The sequence below is a fragment of the Lithobates pipiens genome, unplaced genomic scaffold (genome assembly GCF_037356315.1).
Source record: "Lithobates pipiens isolate NorthernLeopardFrog02 unplaced genomic scaffold, aLitPip1_a1.2 Scaffold_1, whole genome shotgun sequence".
NCBI classification, from domain to species: domain Eukaryota; kingdom Metazoa; phylum Chordata; class Amphibia; order Anura; family Ranidae; genus Lithobates; species Lithobates pipiens.
The window spans coordinates 242,675,582-242,692,172 of NW_027507685.1; the positions used below are offsets into that span (position 1 = coordinate 242,675,582).

Consider the following 16,591-nt stretch of genomic DNA (forward strand, 5'->3'; position numbering starts at 1 on the left):
AGCCTGAACGTAGTCCCGTCGTAAAGAAATAACGTCATCGCGTTCTGAAAGATTGGATTTTCCGACAACTTCGTCCGACCGTGGGTCTACAAAAGTTTCGGACAAAATCCGACGGATTTGGTTGTCGGAATCTCCGACCGTGTGTACAAGGGCTAAGTGTCACCTGCGCCTGGTCATCAGGTTTTGTTTTATTATTGAGTTTTTTGTTGATGGGCGTCACGGATGACAACAGATTGTCAAAGGCCATTTGGAGGGATTTTGCGTTCTTTTAATAAGACATTTGGATGTCTCCATTTCTAGGTTACAACTTTTATTTTTATTTTTTTGTGAATGAGTAGTGTTATTATGTACCCCATACTCTTTAACATGGGGGGAAAGGGAAGTATCTAGCCCCCTTATTAACCACTTAAGGACTGGAAGGATTTACTCCCTTAATGACCAGGCCATTTTTTTTGCGATACGGCACTGTGTCGCTTTAACTGACAATTGCGTGGTCGTGCGATGTTGTACCCAAACAAAATTTTACATCCTTTTTTTCCCACAAATAGAGCTTTCATTTGGTGGTATTTTATCACATCTGCGGTTTTTATTTTTTGCGCTATAAAAAAAAATTTGGAAAAAAAAAAACGTTTTACTTTTTGCTATAATAAATATCCCCAAAAATGTTTTTAAAAACAAATTTCTTAATCAGTTTAGACCAATATGTATTCTTCTACATATTTTTGGTAAATAGAATCGCAATAAGCGTACATTGATTGGTTTGCGCAAAAGTTATAACGTCTACAAAATAGGGGATAGATTTATAGCATTATTATTATTTATTTATTTTTTACTAGTAATGGCGGCGATCTGTTTTATCTGGACTGCGATATTGTGGTGGACAAATTGGCGGCGATCTGATAAAAATTGCAGGACTGCGACATTGCGGCGGACAGATTGGACACTTTTGACTGGGAGCGTTGACATTTATACAGCAATCAGAGCTAAAAAAAATAGCCACTAATTCCTGTTTAAATGTCACTGGCAGGAAAGGGGTTAACACTCAGGGTGAACAAACGGTTAAGTGTTCCCTAGGGAGGTGTTTCTAACTGTGGGGGGGGGAGTGGACTAACTGGAGGAGGAGAGAGATCGCTGTTCCTGACAACTGTCTTGGAGGGTAAATCCCTTCAGAGAGATTTTTTTCTTACTTCCTGTTGTGTCTTTCTGGCAGGAAGTGAAGAAAATCTCCTTGCCAGGACAAAGACCCCCCCCCCCTCCCCCACCAAAAAAAATAAAAAAAATTGAAAAAAATCTGACGAATCCTTATTCCTACTCTATCCAAAATGAAATCGCTTTGTCTTTACATGTGCTTTCATTTTATATTGGTTTCTAAATGTTTGCAAATTTTTAACTTTTTCATAATTTTCACTTTGTTGTGAATCTCTTCCCGCTGTACCTCGATGTGCCCTTTAATCGGGACTATAAAAGTCTGGGGGACAATCCAAAGAGTAAGCAATGCATTTCGAAGGTCCAAAAAATGCCGCCTTCATCAAGGTTTGATTGACCATGGAAACAGGCTGGAAGTGAACCCTACGGGTGGGAAGATCTGCCTAATCATGTGACCACTGTGATTGGCTGTCATAGTGGTCACATGATCGGGAGCTGGTCCTGCTGGTTCCCAGTTGCTAGCAGAGACCAGGAGCTGTGTTTGACAGCTCTGCCTGTGTGGTGTGAGCGCGCTCTCAGCCCAGAAATCTCTGCCACCCATAGACAAATACAGTTCCTTGAAAAAGTACAAATAAATATGTGAAAAGTGTGACTTGCATTTGTATTCAGCCTCCTTTACTCTGACATCCCTAACTTAAATTTTGTGGAACCAATTGCCTTCAGAAGTCACCTAATTAGTAAATAGAGTCCACCTGTGTCTAATTTCATCTCCGTATAAATACAGCTGCCCTGTGAAGACATAAGAGGTTTGTTAGAGAACCTGAGTGAACAAACAGCATCATGAAGGCCAAGGAACACACCAGACAGGTCAGGGATTAAGTTGTGGAGAAGTTTAAAGCAGGGTTAGGGTATAAAAAAATATCCCAAGCTTTGAACATCTCATGGAGCTCTGTTCAATCCATCATCCGAAAATGGAAAGAGTATGACACAACTGCAAACCTACCAAGACATGGCCGTCCACCTAAACTGACCAGCCGGGCAAGGAGAGCATTCATCAGAGAAGCATCCAAGAGGTCCATGGTAACTCTGGAGGAGCTGCAACGATCCACAGCTCAGGTGGGAGAATCTGTCCACAGGACAACTATTAGTCGTCTCTCCAAAAATCTGCCCTTTATGGAAGAGTGACAAGAAGAAAGCTATTGTTGAAAGAAAGCCATAAGAAATCCTGTTTGCAGTTTGTGAGAAGCCATGTGGAGGACACAGCAAACATGTGGAAGAAGGTGATCTGGTCAGATGAGAACAAAATTGAACTGCTTGGCCTAAAAACAAAAGCTATGTGTGGCGGAAAGCTAACACTGCACATCACCCTGAACACACCATCCCCACTGTGAAACATGGTGGTGGTAGCATCATCTTGTGGAGATGCTTTTCTTCAGCAGGGACAGGGAAGCTGGTCAGAGTTGATGGGAAGATGGATGGAGCCAAATACAGGGCAATCTTAGAAGTGAACCTGTTATGCCATGTACACACGATAGGTCTTTCCTATGGAAAATGTGTGATAGGATCTTGTTGTTGGAAATTCCAACTGTGTGTAGGCTCCATCACACATTTTCCTTAGGAATTTCCATCACACAAAATTTGAGAGCTGGTTCTCAAATTTTCCGACAACAAAATCCATTGTCGGAAATTCCGATCGTGTGTACACAATTCTGACGCTCAAAGTGCCACGCATGCTCAGAATCAAGCAGAAGAGCCACACTGGCTATTGAACTTCATTTTACTCAGCTCGTCGTATGTGTTGTACGTCACCGCATTCTTGATGATCAGAATTTCCGATCAACTTTGTGTGACCCGTGTGTATGCAAGACAAGTTTGAGCCAACATCCGTCAGAAAAAAAACATGGATTTTGTTGTCGGAAAATCCTATCGTGTGTACAGGGCATTAGTCTGTAAAAGACTTGAGACTGGGGCGGAGGTTCGCTCTCCATCCAATCTGACAGAGCTTGAGATATTTTGCAAAGAAGAATGTGCAAAAATGTCACTCTAGATGTGCAAATTTGGTAGAGACATCCCCAAGAAGATTTGCACCTATAATTGCAGTAAAAGGTGGTTCTACAAAGTATTGACTCAGAGGGGCTGAATACAAATGTACCCCACACACTTTTCACATATTTATTTGTACTTTTTCAAGGAACTGTATTTGTCTATGGGTGGCAGAGGTTTCTGGACTGAGAGTACGCTCCCACCACACAGACAGAGCTGTCAAAGACAGCCCCTGGTCTCTGCTAGTGATTGGGAATCGGCGGGACCAGCTCCCGATCACGTGACCACTGACAGCCAATCACAGTGGTCACATGATTAGGCAGACCTTCCCACCCCCAGGGTTCACATAAAATCCCAATAAAACACATTTACATTTTTGGTTGTAACATGACAAAATGTAGAAAATTTCGAGGGGTATGAATACTTTTTCAAGGCACTGTATATGGGGTGTGGGAATGTTAATGCCCATCCTCTTTGCCGCCACACATTTGTTACGTGAGTGGCAAGAGGTAAGTTGTGCTGATGGCGTATATATGTACAGTATCTATTCATTACCTCTTGTGTCATTTTTATCTTTTTATACAGGGCAATGCTGACGGTGCATCCAACTACAAAGGGGAACTAGTTGTATCTTTAAAGTTCATTCCACCATCCAAGTCCACAACTGGAAATGAGAGAAGAAAAAGTGGGTGACCCTTTCATTTCTGGAAATACATTTTTATATGCAAATGAAGCCTGCCTAGGAATGCCCACTCGTCAAGATCGACACCCACTCATTTAGGAATGTTGATATTTGCATAATTCCTCCCAAGAGCCACCCCACTCGGGGCTTTTGAAAGGAGTACTGAGGACGGGGGCTATGATATTTTCGGGAAGCTATGTACAGCATCCTGCTGGCTACTTCCAGATTCCATGATCGGCCTGATTTTGCAAGGAGAAGCACAGGGACCCAGTTATGAAGTCACTGCGTTCAAAATAATGTAATGGAATGAAAATGTAAAGATTTTTTTTTTAAATGTCATTAGCATGTTAAGGGTGGGGGGTGGGTGTTAATCCAAGGAAGGCAAATTTTAAGTAGACTGACATGACTACTGACCTGGTCATTTTATAGATAAGCAACTCCTATCCTCATATTGATTAGTGGGTCCAAATTAATAACTACTGCAGTAGGGAACAGATACAAAAGATACACTCCACATCTTTCCAAATAACTGTTCTGCTTTATTATGACTCAATTGAAGGTTTTTATACACATGATTACCTAGTTATCACATTAATATTACAATTGTATGTTTATGGTAACAAGGGGCATAACATAGGCAGGGTAATTCTAATCAGGACTCAAAAGAATGCAAACATGTAATGAAAACATTATTTGTGCTGTGTGCACAGTGGGGGCAGTGTGCAATACATATAGAATACAATTATATACAGAACTTACAAATTTCCTTTACAAATACATTTCAGTTTTAATACTTTATTAATGCAATATTCTTTAAAAAAAGATAGAATAAGTACCAAAACTAGTCACACAGCAGCTCTGACATTGGGAAGGGAAGGTAACAAGAATGGAAATTGAAGTGCCACACAGCTGCTAAATGGTTTAGATACAACTTTATTCAGATGAATGTCGGGGGCGGGGGGGGGGGGTGCGATCCAAAGAGTATCCAACAAGTTTCGAGGGTGCTTCATCAGAGCTTCAGACTTAAAACAATGGGAATGGACTTGAAGTGAGCTTTAATGGTATTTCTTCCAATTTGATTACAAACACAGGCCTTGCCAGCAGCTGGTTCACTTCTAGTCCATTTACATGGTCTGCAACCAAACCTTGATGGAGGAGACATTTTTGGATTCCTGAAATGTGTTGGTTACTCTGCAAGTCTAAAGATTGTCTCGCTGACTATTATTGGAATAGGAATTCCCCTATCAGCCAAGGTTCTGAGTAAGCGTGTGTTGGCATGAAACGCGTCAACAAGTTCTCCTTCTCCTTGGAGCTGTGATGTTGTCAGTGATGTTTTATTCAACACCGTAAAGTAGCTGATGTTTTGTTATCATTCTCAGTGTGCGGTTCTCCACTTCCAATTTTGTCTACATGTGTCAGGAATAGGCAGCAGAGATGGCCAGATCTGCATGGCTACACTTAGAAACTGAGGCCAAACCATATATATTAAAGTTAATGTGTTAATAGAAAAACAAAAGACATCCAAACACCAGCTAACCTAAAGACATAAGTAAGCAATTAACCGAATGAGAAAATACCTTACAACTTAACTATAATACAATATATACAAGATCCCAGATAGCAAGGATAACTTGCCACAAATTTGTGTCAGTGTTGAATTGTAAGTCTTGTTAACTTGCTGCACATTTTTCACTGGCAAGTTGTACACTTGCAGAGTACTTGAAGCACAAGTTCTAGTTGACACTTTTCCAATTTGTAGCAAAGTCTCTAGCAAGAGCAAAGTTGCATTGGTGAGTCTACAGCAAGAGCGCTGCAAGTCTACAGCATGAAAATTCAGCCACGGTGACCCCCTGTGGTGGGATGACTATTGCACAATGTAACTGAAGCAGAACTTGCAGCAGACTTGCAGAATAATTGCAAAGAAAGTTGATCTGGAGTCATGTACTGCAGACTTGCTGCAATTATGCAACAAACTTGTGAAGCCTGGCAAGTCTAGCAATAGCTTGGGAAGTGATTTTCAAACTTGCAGCTCAATTGCTTGCTATCTGGGATGAGTAACACAGGCCATAGGGAATACCGGAGATGCAAGGAAGGGAGGAACCAGGACTGGGATCAGGAACAAGGGGAGCAGATATAAGGCATATAAGGGGTGCAGGCTACAGGATGCAGATGAAGAGCAAGATCAAGTGAAAGATAAATTGCTAGCAGCATCTGACTTGGCACAGCACAGGAAAACACTGATGTGACGTGTGCTAGTAGAGGAGAGACTAAATACCCTCCCAGCAACCAAGACCAATAATCAGGTGCTTAAAAAAAAAAAAAAACCTGGCCGATGTATTTAATGCGGCTGGTGACCCGAAAGAGGGCGGACGCATGAATAGGGGGCGGCCATGGATAGATTCATGCAATGCATGAAACTATTCATTACTCATATAGGGGGTGGCGAGGAGAGAGGGGGCGGCGCCTGGGCACCCTTAATGGATGGGCTACCACTGACGCTATGGTTGCAAGCCAAACCAACACTGAAGTTGGATTAGGGCAGTGTTTCTCAATTCCAGTCCTCATGGCCCACTAACAGGTCATGTTTTCAGGATTTCCCTCAGATGAAACAGCTGGGGTAATTACTAAGGCAGTGAAACTGATCAAATCACCTGTGCAAAATAATGGAAAGCCTGAAAACATGACCTGTTAGTGGGCCATGAGGACTGGAATTGAGAAACACTGGATTAGGGGCATAAGAGAGGTGGACCAACCTGGAGCAGTGTATAAAATGTGTTAAGCCAAGGAGGCCCTGGAGGTCCTCTGGGGTGTAGAAGCTGCCTGCCCAAGAACCAGAACACCTACATTAATATCAATACTTTAGGATAGCAAAACTAATAAGGTAACCCTATGGGCCCAGCACTATTTATTTAAATTTTTTTACTTTCCCTAACTGGGAAAGGGCAGTACAAGGAGCCAATTTTCTTCATGCACATGTGCTAATAAGATGGTAAGGGAGAGTAGAGTGAGTTATTAGTGTGGTATTTCACATCCATTGTCCACACACCCCCACACTGTAATGTATATGGCTATCCATAGTCATCCAGGAGGATCTTTTGGACCTACAGCCAACCTACATAAACGCAGCATGGTATTATTATATAACTATATATTTCTCCTTTTTGTTGTGAGAAACTGAAGATCTATACATTTATAAAGTTGTATATTATCTTTAACTTTTTTTTTTTTTTTTTAATCAAGGTAAGCCTGACGAAGCAGGAGAACTTCATGTCTGGATTAAAGAGGCCAAAAACCTGACGGCAGCGAAGACGGGAGGAACATCCGACAGCTTTGTGAAGGGGTGAGAAATAATTACCTTCAGCTATGGCATCCAAAGACAGGTTCAGGGGATTATCAAAAAGTCAGAACAGCAACACCATGTGAATAAAGCGTGATTATATTGACCGGTCCGGTAACCAGTTTGTTGAAACTTTGCTCCCTTGAAGAGATTTATGAATTGATACTATTCGGCAATGCCGGGACAAGGTCATCCTGTGCCCAGGGCAAAGAGGCAAAACTGATAACCTGTAAAACCTTCATAACCTATAGACAATTTTAGGTACTAGAAGTAGTATAAGCAGTATTGAACCCAAAACTAAAAAATTAATATACTGCAGCTTCCCAATCATTAGCTGTAGTGGCTGCATTCGTTTTCTTTTTTTACATTTTTTTTCTTTGTTTTCATCTGGTGGCCTGGCCAGCAGGGACACAACAAGGAGTGGAGGGAAGGGCAACGTGCCCTGGGCGCAGAGTGGCGCAGAGTGGCGCAATGTGGCGAGGGGGTGCTGAGAACAAATGAGCGCTCAGCTCTCCAGCTGCCTGAATGACAGGAGCGAGGCAGCCATCACTCCTGTCATGCAGAACAAAGCACAGTGCAGGCTGTGATGTCTGCTGGAGGGAGGCCTTTGCTCCCCTCCACCCTCAAGACTAGTTCTCCTCCGCCTACCTCCTCTGACACTTGTAGGCTCTGGTTTAGGTTTCTTGTTGTTTGGGCGAGATGGGGACATGGCCAGCTTCGGAGGTCCAGCCCACCTGAACCGCCTGCCTAAACCACCTGCTCATGCATCCATCCGCCCCACACATATGGCTACCTGCCCGCCTGCCCGCCTGCCTGAACTCCTAAAAGACACTGACCAACAATGTGGGGGAGGAGGTTAGTAATACTGACACCTGTGCTAGGGGTTATTAATGTGTCCACTGACATCAATTCTGGGAGTTATTAATGGGTCCCCTGATACTTGTGTTGGGGGATATTACGGCATGCGAACAGGCAAAAAATTTGGCAGAACACACAAACCCCGTTAAAGTCTATGGGACACGAAAATTCTATGCATTAAGATTTTAAAAAAAAGTTTGTGTGTAGCAGCCACCCCAGAACCCCTAATACTTACCTGAGCCCCCTCTCTGTCCAGCGATGTCCACGAGTGTCTAAGCCATCCCGGGACACGCCTGATTGGCTGAGACACAGCAGCAGCATCATTGGCTCCCGCGGCTGTCAATCAGTCAGGCAGCCAATCAGGGGAGAGGGGGGGTGGGGCCTGGTCGGGGCTTCGTGTGTCTGAATAGACACACAGAGCTGCGATGCGGCCCCAGTGCCCCCATAGGAAGCTGCTGTCTGTGGAAGCACTTGATAGGAGCGAGGGGCCAGGAGCAGTGAAGAGGGACCCAAGAAGAGGAGGATTGGGGCTGCTCTGTGCAAAACTACTACACAGAGCAAGTATAACATGTTTGTTATTTAAAAAACAAGACTTTATAATCTCTAATACCCCTTTAAAGTGATCACATCACAGTGGTAGAGGTGCAATTATTTCAGGGCCATGCAGGACCCCTTCATCACATGCCTAGTGAAGAGGTCCAAAAAACACTCTGCCTTTACCGCTGTGATGTGATTACTTTAATAAATGCTTGGACATCATCAGGCATGTACTGGCCATCGGGACTACCGGAAGTTTCCCGGTGGGCCGATGGCTCAGTGGGCCACTCTGATGTAAGGGGGCTGGTAATGGGACACTCTGATGTAAGGGGGTGCTGATGGGACACTCTGATGTATGGGGGCTGCTGATGGGACACTCTGATGTATGGGGGCTGCTGATGGGACACTCTGATGTAAGGGGGCTGGTAATGGGACACTCTGATGCAAGGGGGCTGCTGATGGGACACTCTGATGAAAGGGGGTGCTGATGGGACACTCTGATGTAAGGGGGTGCTGATGGGACACTCTGATGTAAGGGGGCTGGTAATGGGACACTCTGATGAAAGGGGTGCTGATGGGACACTCTGTTGTAAGGGGGATGGTGATGGGACACTCTGATGTAAGGGAGTGCTGATGGGACACTCAAAATGTAAGTGGGCCGGTCTGGATGAAGTCCAGAACCAAATTTCTGTCCCAGTCCAGCCCTGGACATCATCTTGAAGATGCATGGGGTGCTGGCATTGTATGCTTAGACTTTTATACACAAGGTCCTCTTTCTTTATAAAATTGATTTTCCATTGACTTTTGATGAGTTGAATTAAAATCTTTCTTCATTTTGTTCCTGTACAGATACTTATTACCAATCAAAGGTCGGAACACCAAGAGGAAGACACCAGTAGTCAAGAAGACACTGAACCCTCACTACAATCACACGTTTGTCTATAATGGCGTCAAGCCTGACGATCTCGAGAATACTTGCTTGGAACTGACGGTCTGGGATCGAGAACCGCTGTCCAGTAATGATTTCCTGGGAGGAGTAAGACTGGGTCCTGGAACTGGTGAGTAAGGTCTTTGGTCTTGCCATTTAACCCGTCTAACAGATTTATATGGGGCTTGATGACTGGAGAGTACTAATGGTGTGGAAAGGGAGGGGAAGGGTGTCCCTCGTCTGACTTATTAAGTTGTGGTGTTCTGGAGAACGGATCAATTTAATATTTATTCACACCCTAGTAGAACAGTGACACTGGGGGATTTTGGATGGTCTTCAGTGCACCATCTGCTGGTTGCAGCTGGTTAATTAATATATAAAATTTCATTGACTAGCGCAGGCCATGCATGGGTTCAATCGTGGCCGGGAATCTTTTCTTTCCAGGTCATAGCTCATGCGTATTTCTTTTTCCATTTTATATTTCACGATTCTCTCATCATTGATTAGAAGTTTGTTTTGCAAAAAAATTTCCAACTTGCCCGATCACTCAAATTCGATGGTCACACGAAAATCAGCCGTTGCTGTGGCCCCACTAATAGTCAAAAACCGAATGAATATAAAATATAAAATAAAATATAAAATATAATATAATAAGAATTTGACATGTGTATGGCCAGCCTTAGAAAGTAAAGTATTGCTTTCTGACCATCGTTTACCAATTGTATACCATATTCATTGGCTTGTCTTGTTTTAGGCTTATTCAATGGACAGCTGGTAGACTGGATGGACTCCACCGGAGAAGAGCTGAGCCTATGGAAGAAGATGGGGCAATATCCCGGCTCCTGGGCTGAAGGATCCTTGCAGCTCCGTCCCAGCATGGCCAGGTCAAAGTAGTCCACTGTACTGGGGGAACAGTCTAGATTGGACAGACGTCCGCTCACCTTAAATAAACTGTATATTAAAGAAGGAGAAAAGTATGGAGTATTTTTAGTCCACCAATAATGTACATTTATTGATTATTTATTTCCCTTGTTATGAGGTTTTAAATTATATTGGGACTATTTTCATTAAACATGATGGTGTATGGAATACTCGACTGGATCTGTTCTATAGACTCTTCAATCAATAAACGCTGAGATGGTTCATTCTACATTGTGACATCATATCATCCAAAGATTTATCCCCATTACACTTATCTGTCTGTAAATACACGCTCATCTTATGAAACTGTTCTTGTTTTGTTTTTCCCGAATCACCACTAAATATATGACCGTTAAATACGAGTTTGAAATTGTTGCCAAATCAGCAGTTTGTTTTTTTTTGTTTTTGTTTTTTATTGTTTTTGTTTGTATATAGTGGTGTGTCCATAATATTTCTTTGATATTAATAAATGATCAACATAAAACGCCCATACATAATGAAAAGTGTCCATATGGCATATGCAAAATATATATATGCTCCAACATATGCAAATCAGCACGTTAGTCCAGCTTAAACGGTACCCGACCGGCCTCCGCAGTTATACTGCGGCAGGATGGCTCCCCTGGGCGAGCCATCGTAGCTGTACGTCGGCTCTTTAAGATGCTGTAAGAGCCGATGCGAGTGCACCCGCGATCGCTCTTGACAGAGCAAGAACCGGGATGTGTGTGTAAACTGTTCTGTCAGGGGAGAGGAGACAGCTCATGTGTTCCTACTAAGTAGGAGCACCAATCTGTCTCCTCCCCTAGTCAGTCCCACCCCTGCCACCCACAGTTAGAACACACTTAGGGTACACAGTTAATCCACTGGATCTCCCCCCCCCCATGTTAATCCCTTCCCTGTTAGTGACATTTATACAGTAATCAATGCATTTTTATAGCACTGATTGCTGTATAAATGTCACTGGTCCCAAAAATGTGTCAAAAATGTCTGATTTTGTTTGCCACAATATCGCAGTCCTGATAAAAATATCATTGATCGCCGACATTACTAGTAAATAAATAAATAAAAATGCCATAAATCTATCCCTTATTTTGTAGACGCTATAACTTTTGCGCAAACCGATCAATATATGATTATTGTGTTTTTTTTAGTTTTTTTTTTTACCAAAAATATGTAGAAGAATACATATCGGCCTAAACTGATAGATATAGATAGATAGATAGATAGATAGATAGATAGATATATAGATATATATATCTATTATATTTTCTATATAATTTTTATTTTTAATTGGGGATATGTATTATAGATTATAGCAAAAAGTAAAAGATATTGTCTTTGTTTGTTTTTTCAAAATTGTCTTCTTTTGTTTATAGCGCAAAAAATTAAAAACCGCAGAAGTGATCAAGTACCACCAAAAGAAAGCTCTATTTGTGGGGAAAAAGGGATAGAAATTTTGTTTGGGTACAACGTCGCATGACTGTGCAATTGTCAGTAAAAGCTTGCAGTGCCTTGTCGTAAAAAAATGGCCTGGTCAGGAAGGGGATAAATTCTTCCGGGGCTGAAGTGATGAAATGAAGATGGTGAAACAAAATCTTGTTAATCCACCAAAATCCTTCACCAAAGTGATGTGTGCCACTTCCACTCCCTTAAGAATAAAGCTCACCAGATGCTGTTGCAATTCACTCTCGTGTCTGGCAAGAGGCCTAAATGAAAAAAAGACCAAAAATTTGGGGGGAAAATATATCTTTTTATACTTTCTCTCTATAATACACATCCAATAAAAAAATCTAAATCTAATGTTTGACCTCATTAGGGCCTAGGCCAGAAACCAAGAAGCATTTGTAGAAATGCAAAAAAAATTCAATATAATACACAGTAATACCTTGGATTGTGAGTAATGTGGTTAGCGAGCATTTCGAGTTATTTTTTATTTTTTTTAAAACCCTGACTTTGTTTGCGAGCATTGTCTCACAAAATGAGCAGGATTCAAACCTCTTTGGCGTGTGCAGAGGTGGGGGGGCACCGGTGACATTTGGAGCCACTTGGTAACACTCCGTTCCCGAGTGTTTCCAAATGCATTCGAGCGGCTCCTAGCAGTTTCTGAGTGTTTGCGAGTATCTCCAGGGCCCCCCCACCTCAGGCCACATGTGGTACTGCATACCATAGAAGTAAGTGTAAAATTAATTATCTGAGTTTACATTGACTTCTATGGGGAAATTCTCTTTGATATGCGAGTGCTTTGGATCACAACCATTTTTCTGGAACGAATTATGCTCGCAATCCAAGGTTCCACTGTACCTTCCTATCTATGGCGCTTCACTTCGTGCCCATGGCAAAGTTTACCTGACACGTAGCGAACACTACACATTCAAGTAAATGGGGAAGCGCCACAAATGTCCCACAACCATGTGCAATGTGGATCAGGCTTTGAAGGCAAGGGAGATAACACGCATGTCATTTTGCCCCTGTTCAAATCATTAGTAAGACCTCATCTGGAATATGCAGTTCAGTTTTGGGCACCAGTTCTCAAAAAGGATATCGGGGAACTGGAGAAAGTGCAGAGAAGGGCAACCAAACCGATAAGAGGCATGGGGGAGATTAAGGGGGGATATGATCAACATGTACAAATATATAAGCGGTCCATATAGGGAACAGTCAACAAAGAGGACAAGGGGGCACTCTTTACGTCTAGAGGAAAAGAGATTTCATCTCCAAATACGGAAAGGTTTCTTCACAGTAAGAGATGTGGAATAGACTCCCTGCAGAGGCGGTTATGGCCAGCTCAGTGGATTGCTTTAAGAAAGGCCTGGATTATTTCCTAAGAGTACATAATATAACTGGGTACTAACATTTATAGGTAAAGTTGATCCGGGGAAAATCCGATTGCCTCTCGGGGGATCAGGAAGGAATTTTTTTCCCCTGCTTTAGCAAATTGGATCATGCTCTGCTGGGGTTTTTTGCCTTCCTCTGGATCAACTGTGGGTATAGAATTGGGTATATGGGCTGGTATGATTATTATATAATTTTATTTTTATTTTTTGTGGTTGAACTGGCTGGACTTGTGTATTTTTTCAACCTGACTAACTATGTAACTATGTCTAAATCTACCCTTAGGCATAGGAAGACTGCTAAGCCTTGATGTGTAGAGTTTTCCATCCTATATCAGGCACTTCATTTGAGAGGTTGTTTTTCTAATGTTCAGGTCTTTGCATTCTTTGCCACACCCAATGGCAATGGCGTAACTAGAACCTTCAGGGCCCCGATGCAAGAAACCATGGAGGGCCCCCCTGAACCCCAGCCAGGGCCCTTCCCTCCGAGTCTGGTGGTGGAACTCCAGGGCGTGGTCACAGGTATGACCTTTGTGAGCCCTGTAGTTCCACCACTGGTATCAGTAGTTTTTATTTTTATTACATTTTTTTTTTTTTTAGGTGCCCCATTGGGGGACTGTCCCTAGGCAGGATGGGGTCCCCGTCCCCTTAAGAGATGAGGTCCTTTTCTCCAGGGCAGATTAAGTTACTGCCCCCAGGGGAGGTGGGGGTTCCTGTCCCCAGGGGGAGATGGAGGGGGTATGTAATGGTGTGTGGGGGATGGGGTCCTCTCACTCACCATGACCAAGCTGTAGGCCCCGCACTCATCCATTGGCCTGGGCTCCATCCAGTGTGCTGGACAGGCGATCAGCATATCTCCCAGAAAGACCTTTCATCATCTGTGTATGACGGGGGAGGAGGGGGGCTGGCAGACAAGCCTGCAGTGTCCTCCGGGGAGCCGGTTCTCATAGTGTGGGCCGGACTCAAGGGGGCGGGACTCTGGCTGGGGAGAACAGACATCGGACTGAGCGGCAATGCATGGAGAAGGAGAGGGGTACTCTGAGGAGCCGGCTGAGGACACAGGTCATGCGTGGAATGCATGGAGCTCTGCTAGTCGCCCTCCACCTCCAGCCACCCGTGTGCATGGTGCACTGGTACCCCTAGCTGCCTATGCTGCTGCCGGCCATATGTAGAGGGGGCTGCATGGGCCCCCTGCATCACAGGGCCCGGTTGCGGTCGCGACTGCTGCACCCCCTATAGTTACGCCCCTGCCCAATGGCATTTACCAAGTTCTATCTCTTGTGCTGGGGATGGAGTGTCTTCTTGATGCTAATTAGAACCCAAGAAGGGACTTGGAGAAGCTACAGAACCTCTTCAACATTACACAACAATTCCAGTTGAATGTGACTACATAATGACTATCTGCTACTAGCTACTCTTGGCTGCTTTTTTGTTCCGGTGTAATAATAATATCCAGTTCAGGTTTTGCTCATTCAGTATTTAACAACCTCAGCAGTTTCTGCTAACCTAAAAAAAAAAGTGTATGAGATCACACTAGCATTTTTGTGGTATTACTCCTAGGACATTAGTTTGTGGTTGATGACTGCAGCTTCGAAGAACGATGCTGGTCATCTGCATGGTAGTCGTTTTGGTAAAATTGAACTCTGTCCTTTTTGGATTTAAAGGATCTTACAGGAGCTTCCAAAACAATTCAAGCCTTGCAGTAGGTGCCACCATGTTGTTAGCATAATGGAGTATAGTTTTTTTTGAGCGATGGGTGTTGCTGGTATGTTAAGGAACAGCAAAGTCTTTACATCCTCCTAATGCTATTTTTGGAGCACAAGGGAAAGTGTGGGGCAGGTGGGGCACCAAGAGGAGGGAGGGTTGGAGCAAATGTCAACCTCAGCCTCCCTTGTCCTTCTTTCAGAGTGTGCGCTTAGCAATGGTATAGGGAGCTGGGAGGATATAATCACTGCACTGGTGCTATATACATGGGCAGCAATCATCACGTCTGTGTCTCACCTGGAATGTCAACACTGTGGCCATTTCAGAAGACAGTTCTCCTGGTAAGAACCATTTGGCTTTGAATTGTGAAGCATCATGTGGCTCGGTCGAGCCCTCTGCTGCTGTAACTTGTCCTCTATGCCTGCCTTCAGTATAGTGTCCTTCATAATTTTTCAGCATCCAATGACCCTAGTGAGCCCGATGTCTCCAGTGATCCTTGAGCATCCTGTGTTTCCAGTGACCCTTAAAGGTCCTATGTCATCCAATGACCCCAGTAAGCCCCATGTCTCCAGTCATCCTTGAGCACCCTGTGTCCTCAGTGACCCCTAATGGACCTGTCTCTCCAGTGACCCCTAAAGGTCCTGTGTCATCCAATGACCCTAGTGAGCCCCATGTCTCCAGTCATCCTTGAGCATCCTGTGTCCTCAGTGACCCCCTAATGGACCTGTCTCTCCAGTGACCCCTAAAGGTCCTGTGTCATCCAATGACCCCCAGTGAGCCCCATGTCTCCAGTCATCCTTGAGCATCCTGTGTCCTCAGTGACCCCCTAATGGACCTGTCTCTCCAGTGACCCCTAAAGGTCCTGTGTCATCCAATGACCCTAGTGAGCCCTATGTCTCCTGTCATCCTTGAGCATCCTGTGTCCTCAGTGACCCCCTAATGGACCTGTCTCTCCAGTGATCCCTAAAGGTCCTGTGTCATCCAATGACCCCAGTAAGCCCCATGTCTCCAGTCATCCTTGAGCACCTGTGTCCTCAGTGACCCCCTAATAGACCTGTCTCTCCAGTGACCCCTAAAGGTCCTGTGTCATCCAATGACCCCATTGCACCTTATGTCTCCAGTTATCCTTGAGCATTCTGTGTTCCCAGTGACCCCCCTAATAGACCTGTGTCATCAAGTGACCCCTGTGCGCCCTGAGATTTCAATGACCCCTGAGCATCCTATTTCTGCCAGTGACCTCTGTGTACACCAGGCCATCAGTCATACGGGAACTCCTAGTGCCTCCTGAGACATCATTTATGCTTCTGAAATCACCTGGTCTTTCTCTTGATGGATGCAGACCCTTTCCCATGACAAGCTAATTATGTGCATTATAACGGCATTTATTTCCCTTGCTCAGAAACTTTTTGGTCAGATTTCTGGAATTGATATGTGTTTTTTCTTAAACCCAAACACAAGACCAAATATGGTGCTGGATTCAGATTTTCTAAGGGTCACTGAAATTCTTATTGGATGCACTACCTTTGGTTTGACAGTACTCCACAAAACAAGGACACCCCTTAGAAACAGAAAAAGAGTTGAAAATCGAAATTCATATAGTCCAA

At 43.8% G+C, this 16,591-nt stretch overlaps 1 protein-coding gene across 4 annotated transcripts in view; it reads left to right on the forward strand.

Moving 5' to 3' along the window:
- SYTL4 (synaptotagmin like 4) overlaps positions 1–10,833 on the forward strand; it is a 158,152-nt gene extending 147,319 nt beyond the window's left edge. For all 4 annotated transcript variants that reach the window (XM_077484793.1, XM_077484790.1, XM_077484794.1 and 1 more), the window contains 4 exons: positions 3,775–3,874; positions 7,112–7,211; positions 9,453–9,661; positions 10,286–10,833. In XM_077484793.1, coding sequence (XP_077340919.1) covers positions 3,775–3,874; positions 7,112–7,211; positions 9,453–9,661; positions 10,286–10,425 — 549 coding nt within the window. In that variant the 3' untranslated portion in view covers positions 10,426–10,833. The remainder of the gene's footprint in view (positions 1–3,774; positions 3,875–7,111; positions 7,212–9,452; positions 9,662–10,285) is intronic.
- Positions 10,834–16,591: the final 5,758 nt, after the last annotated feature.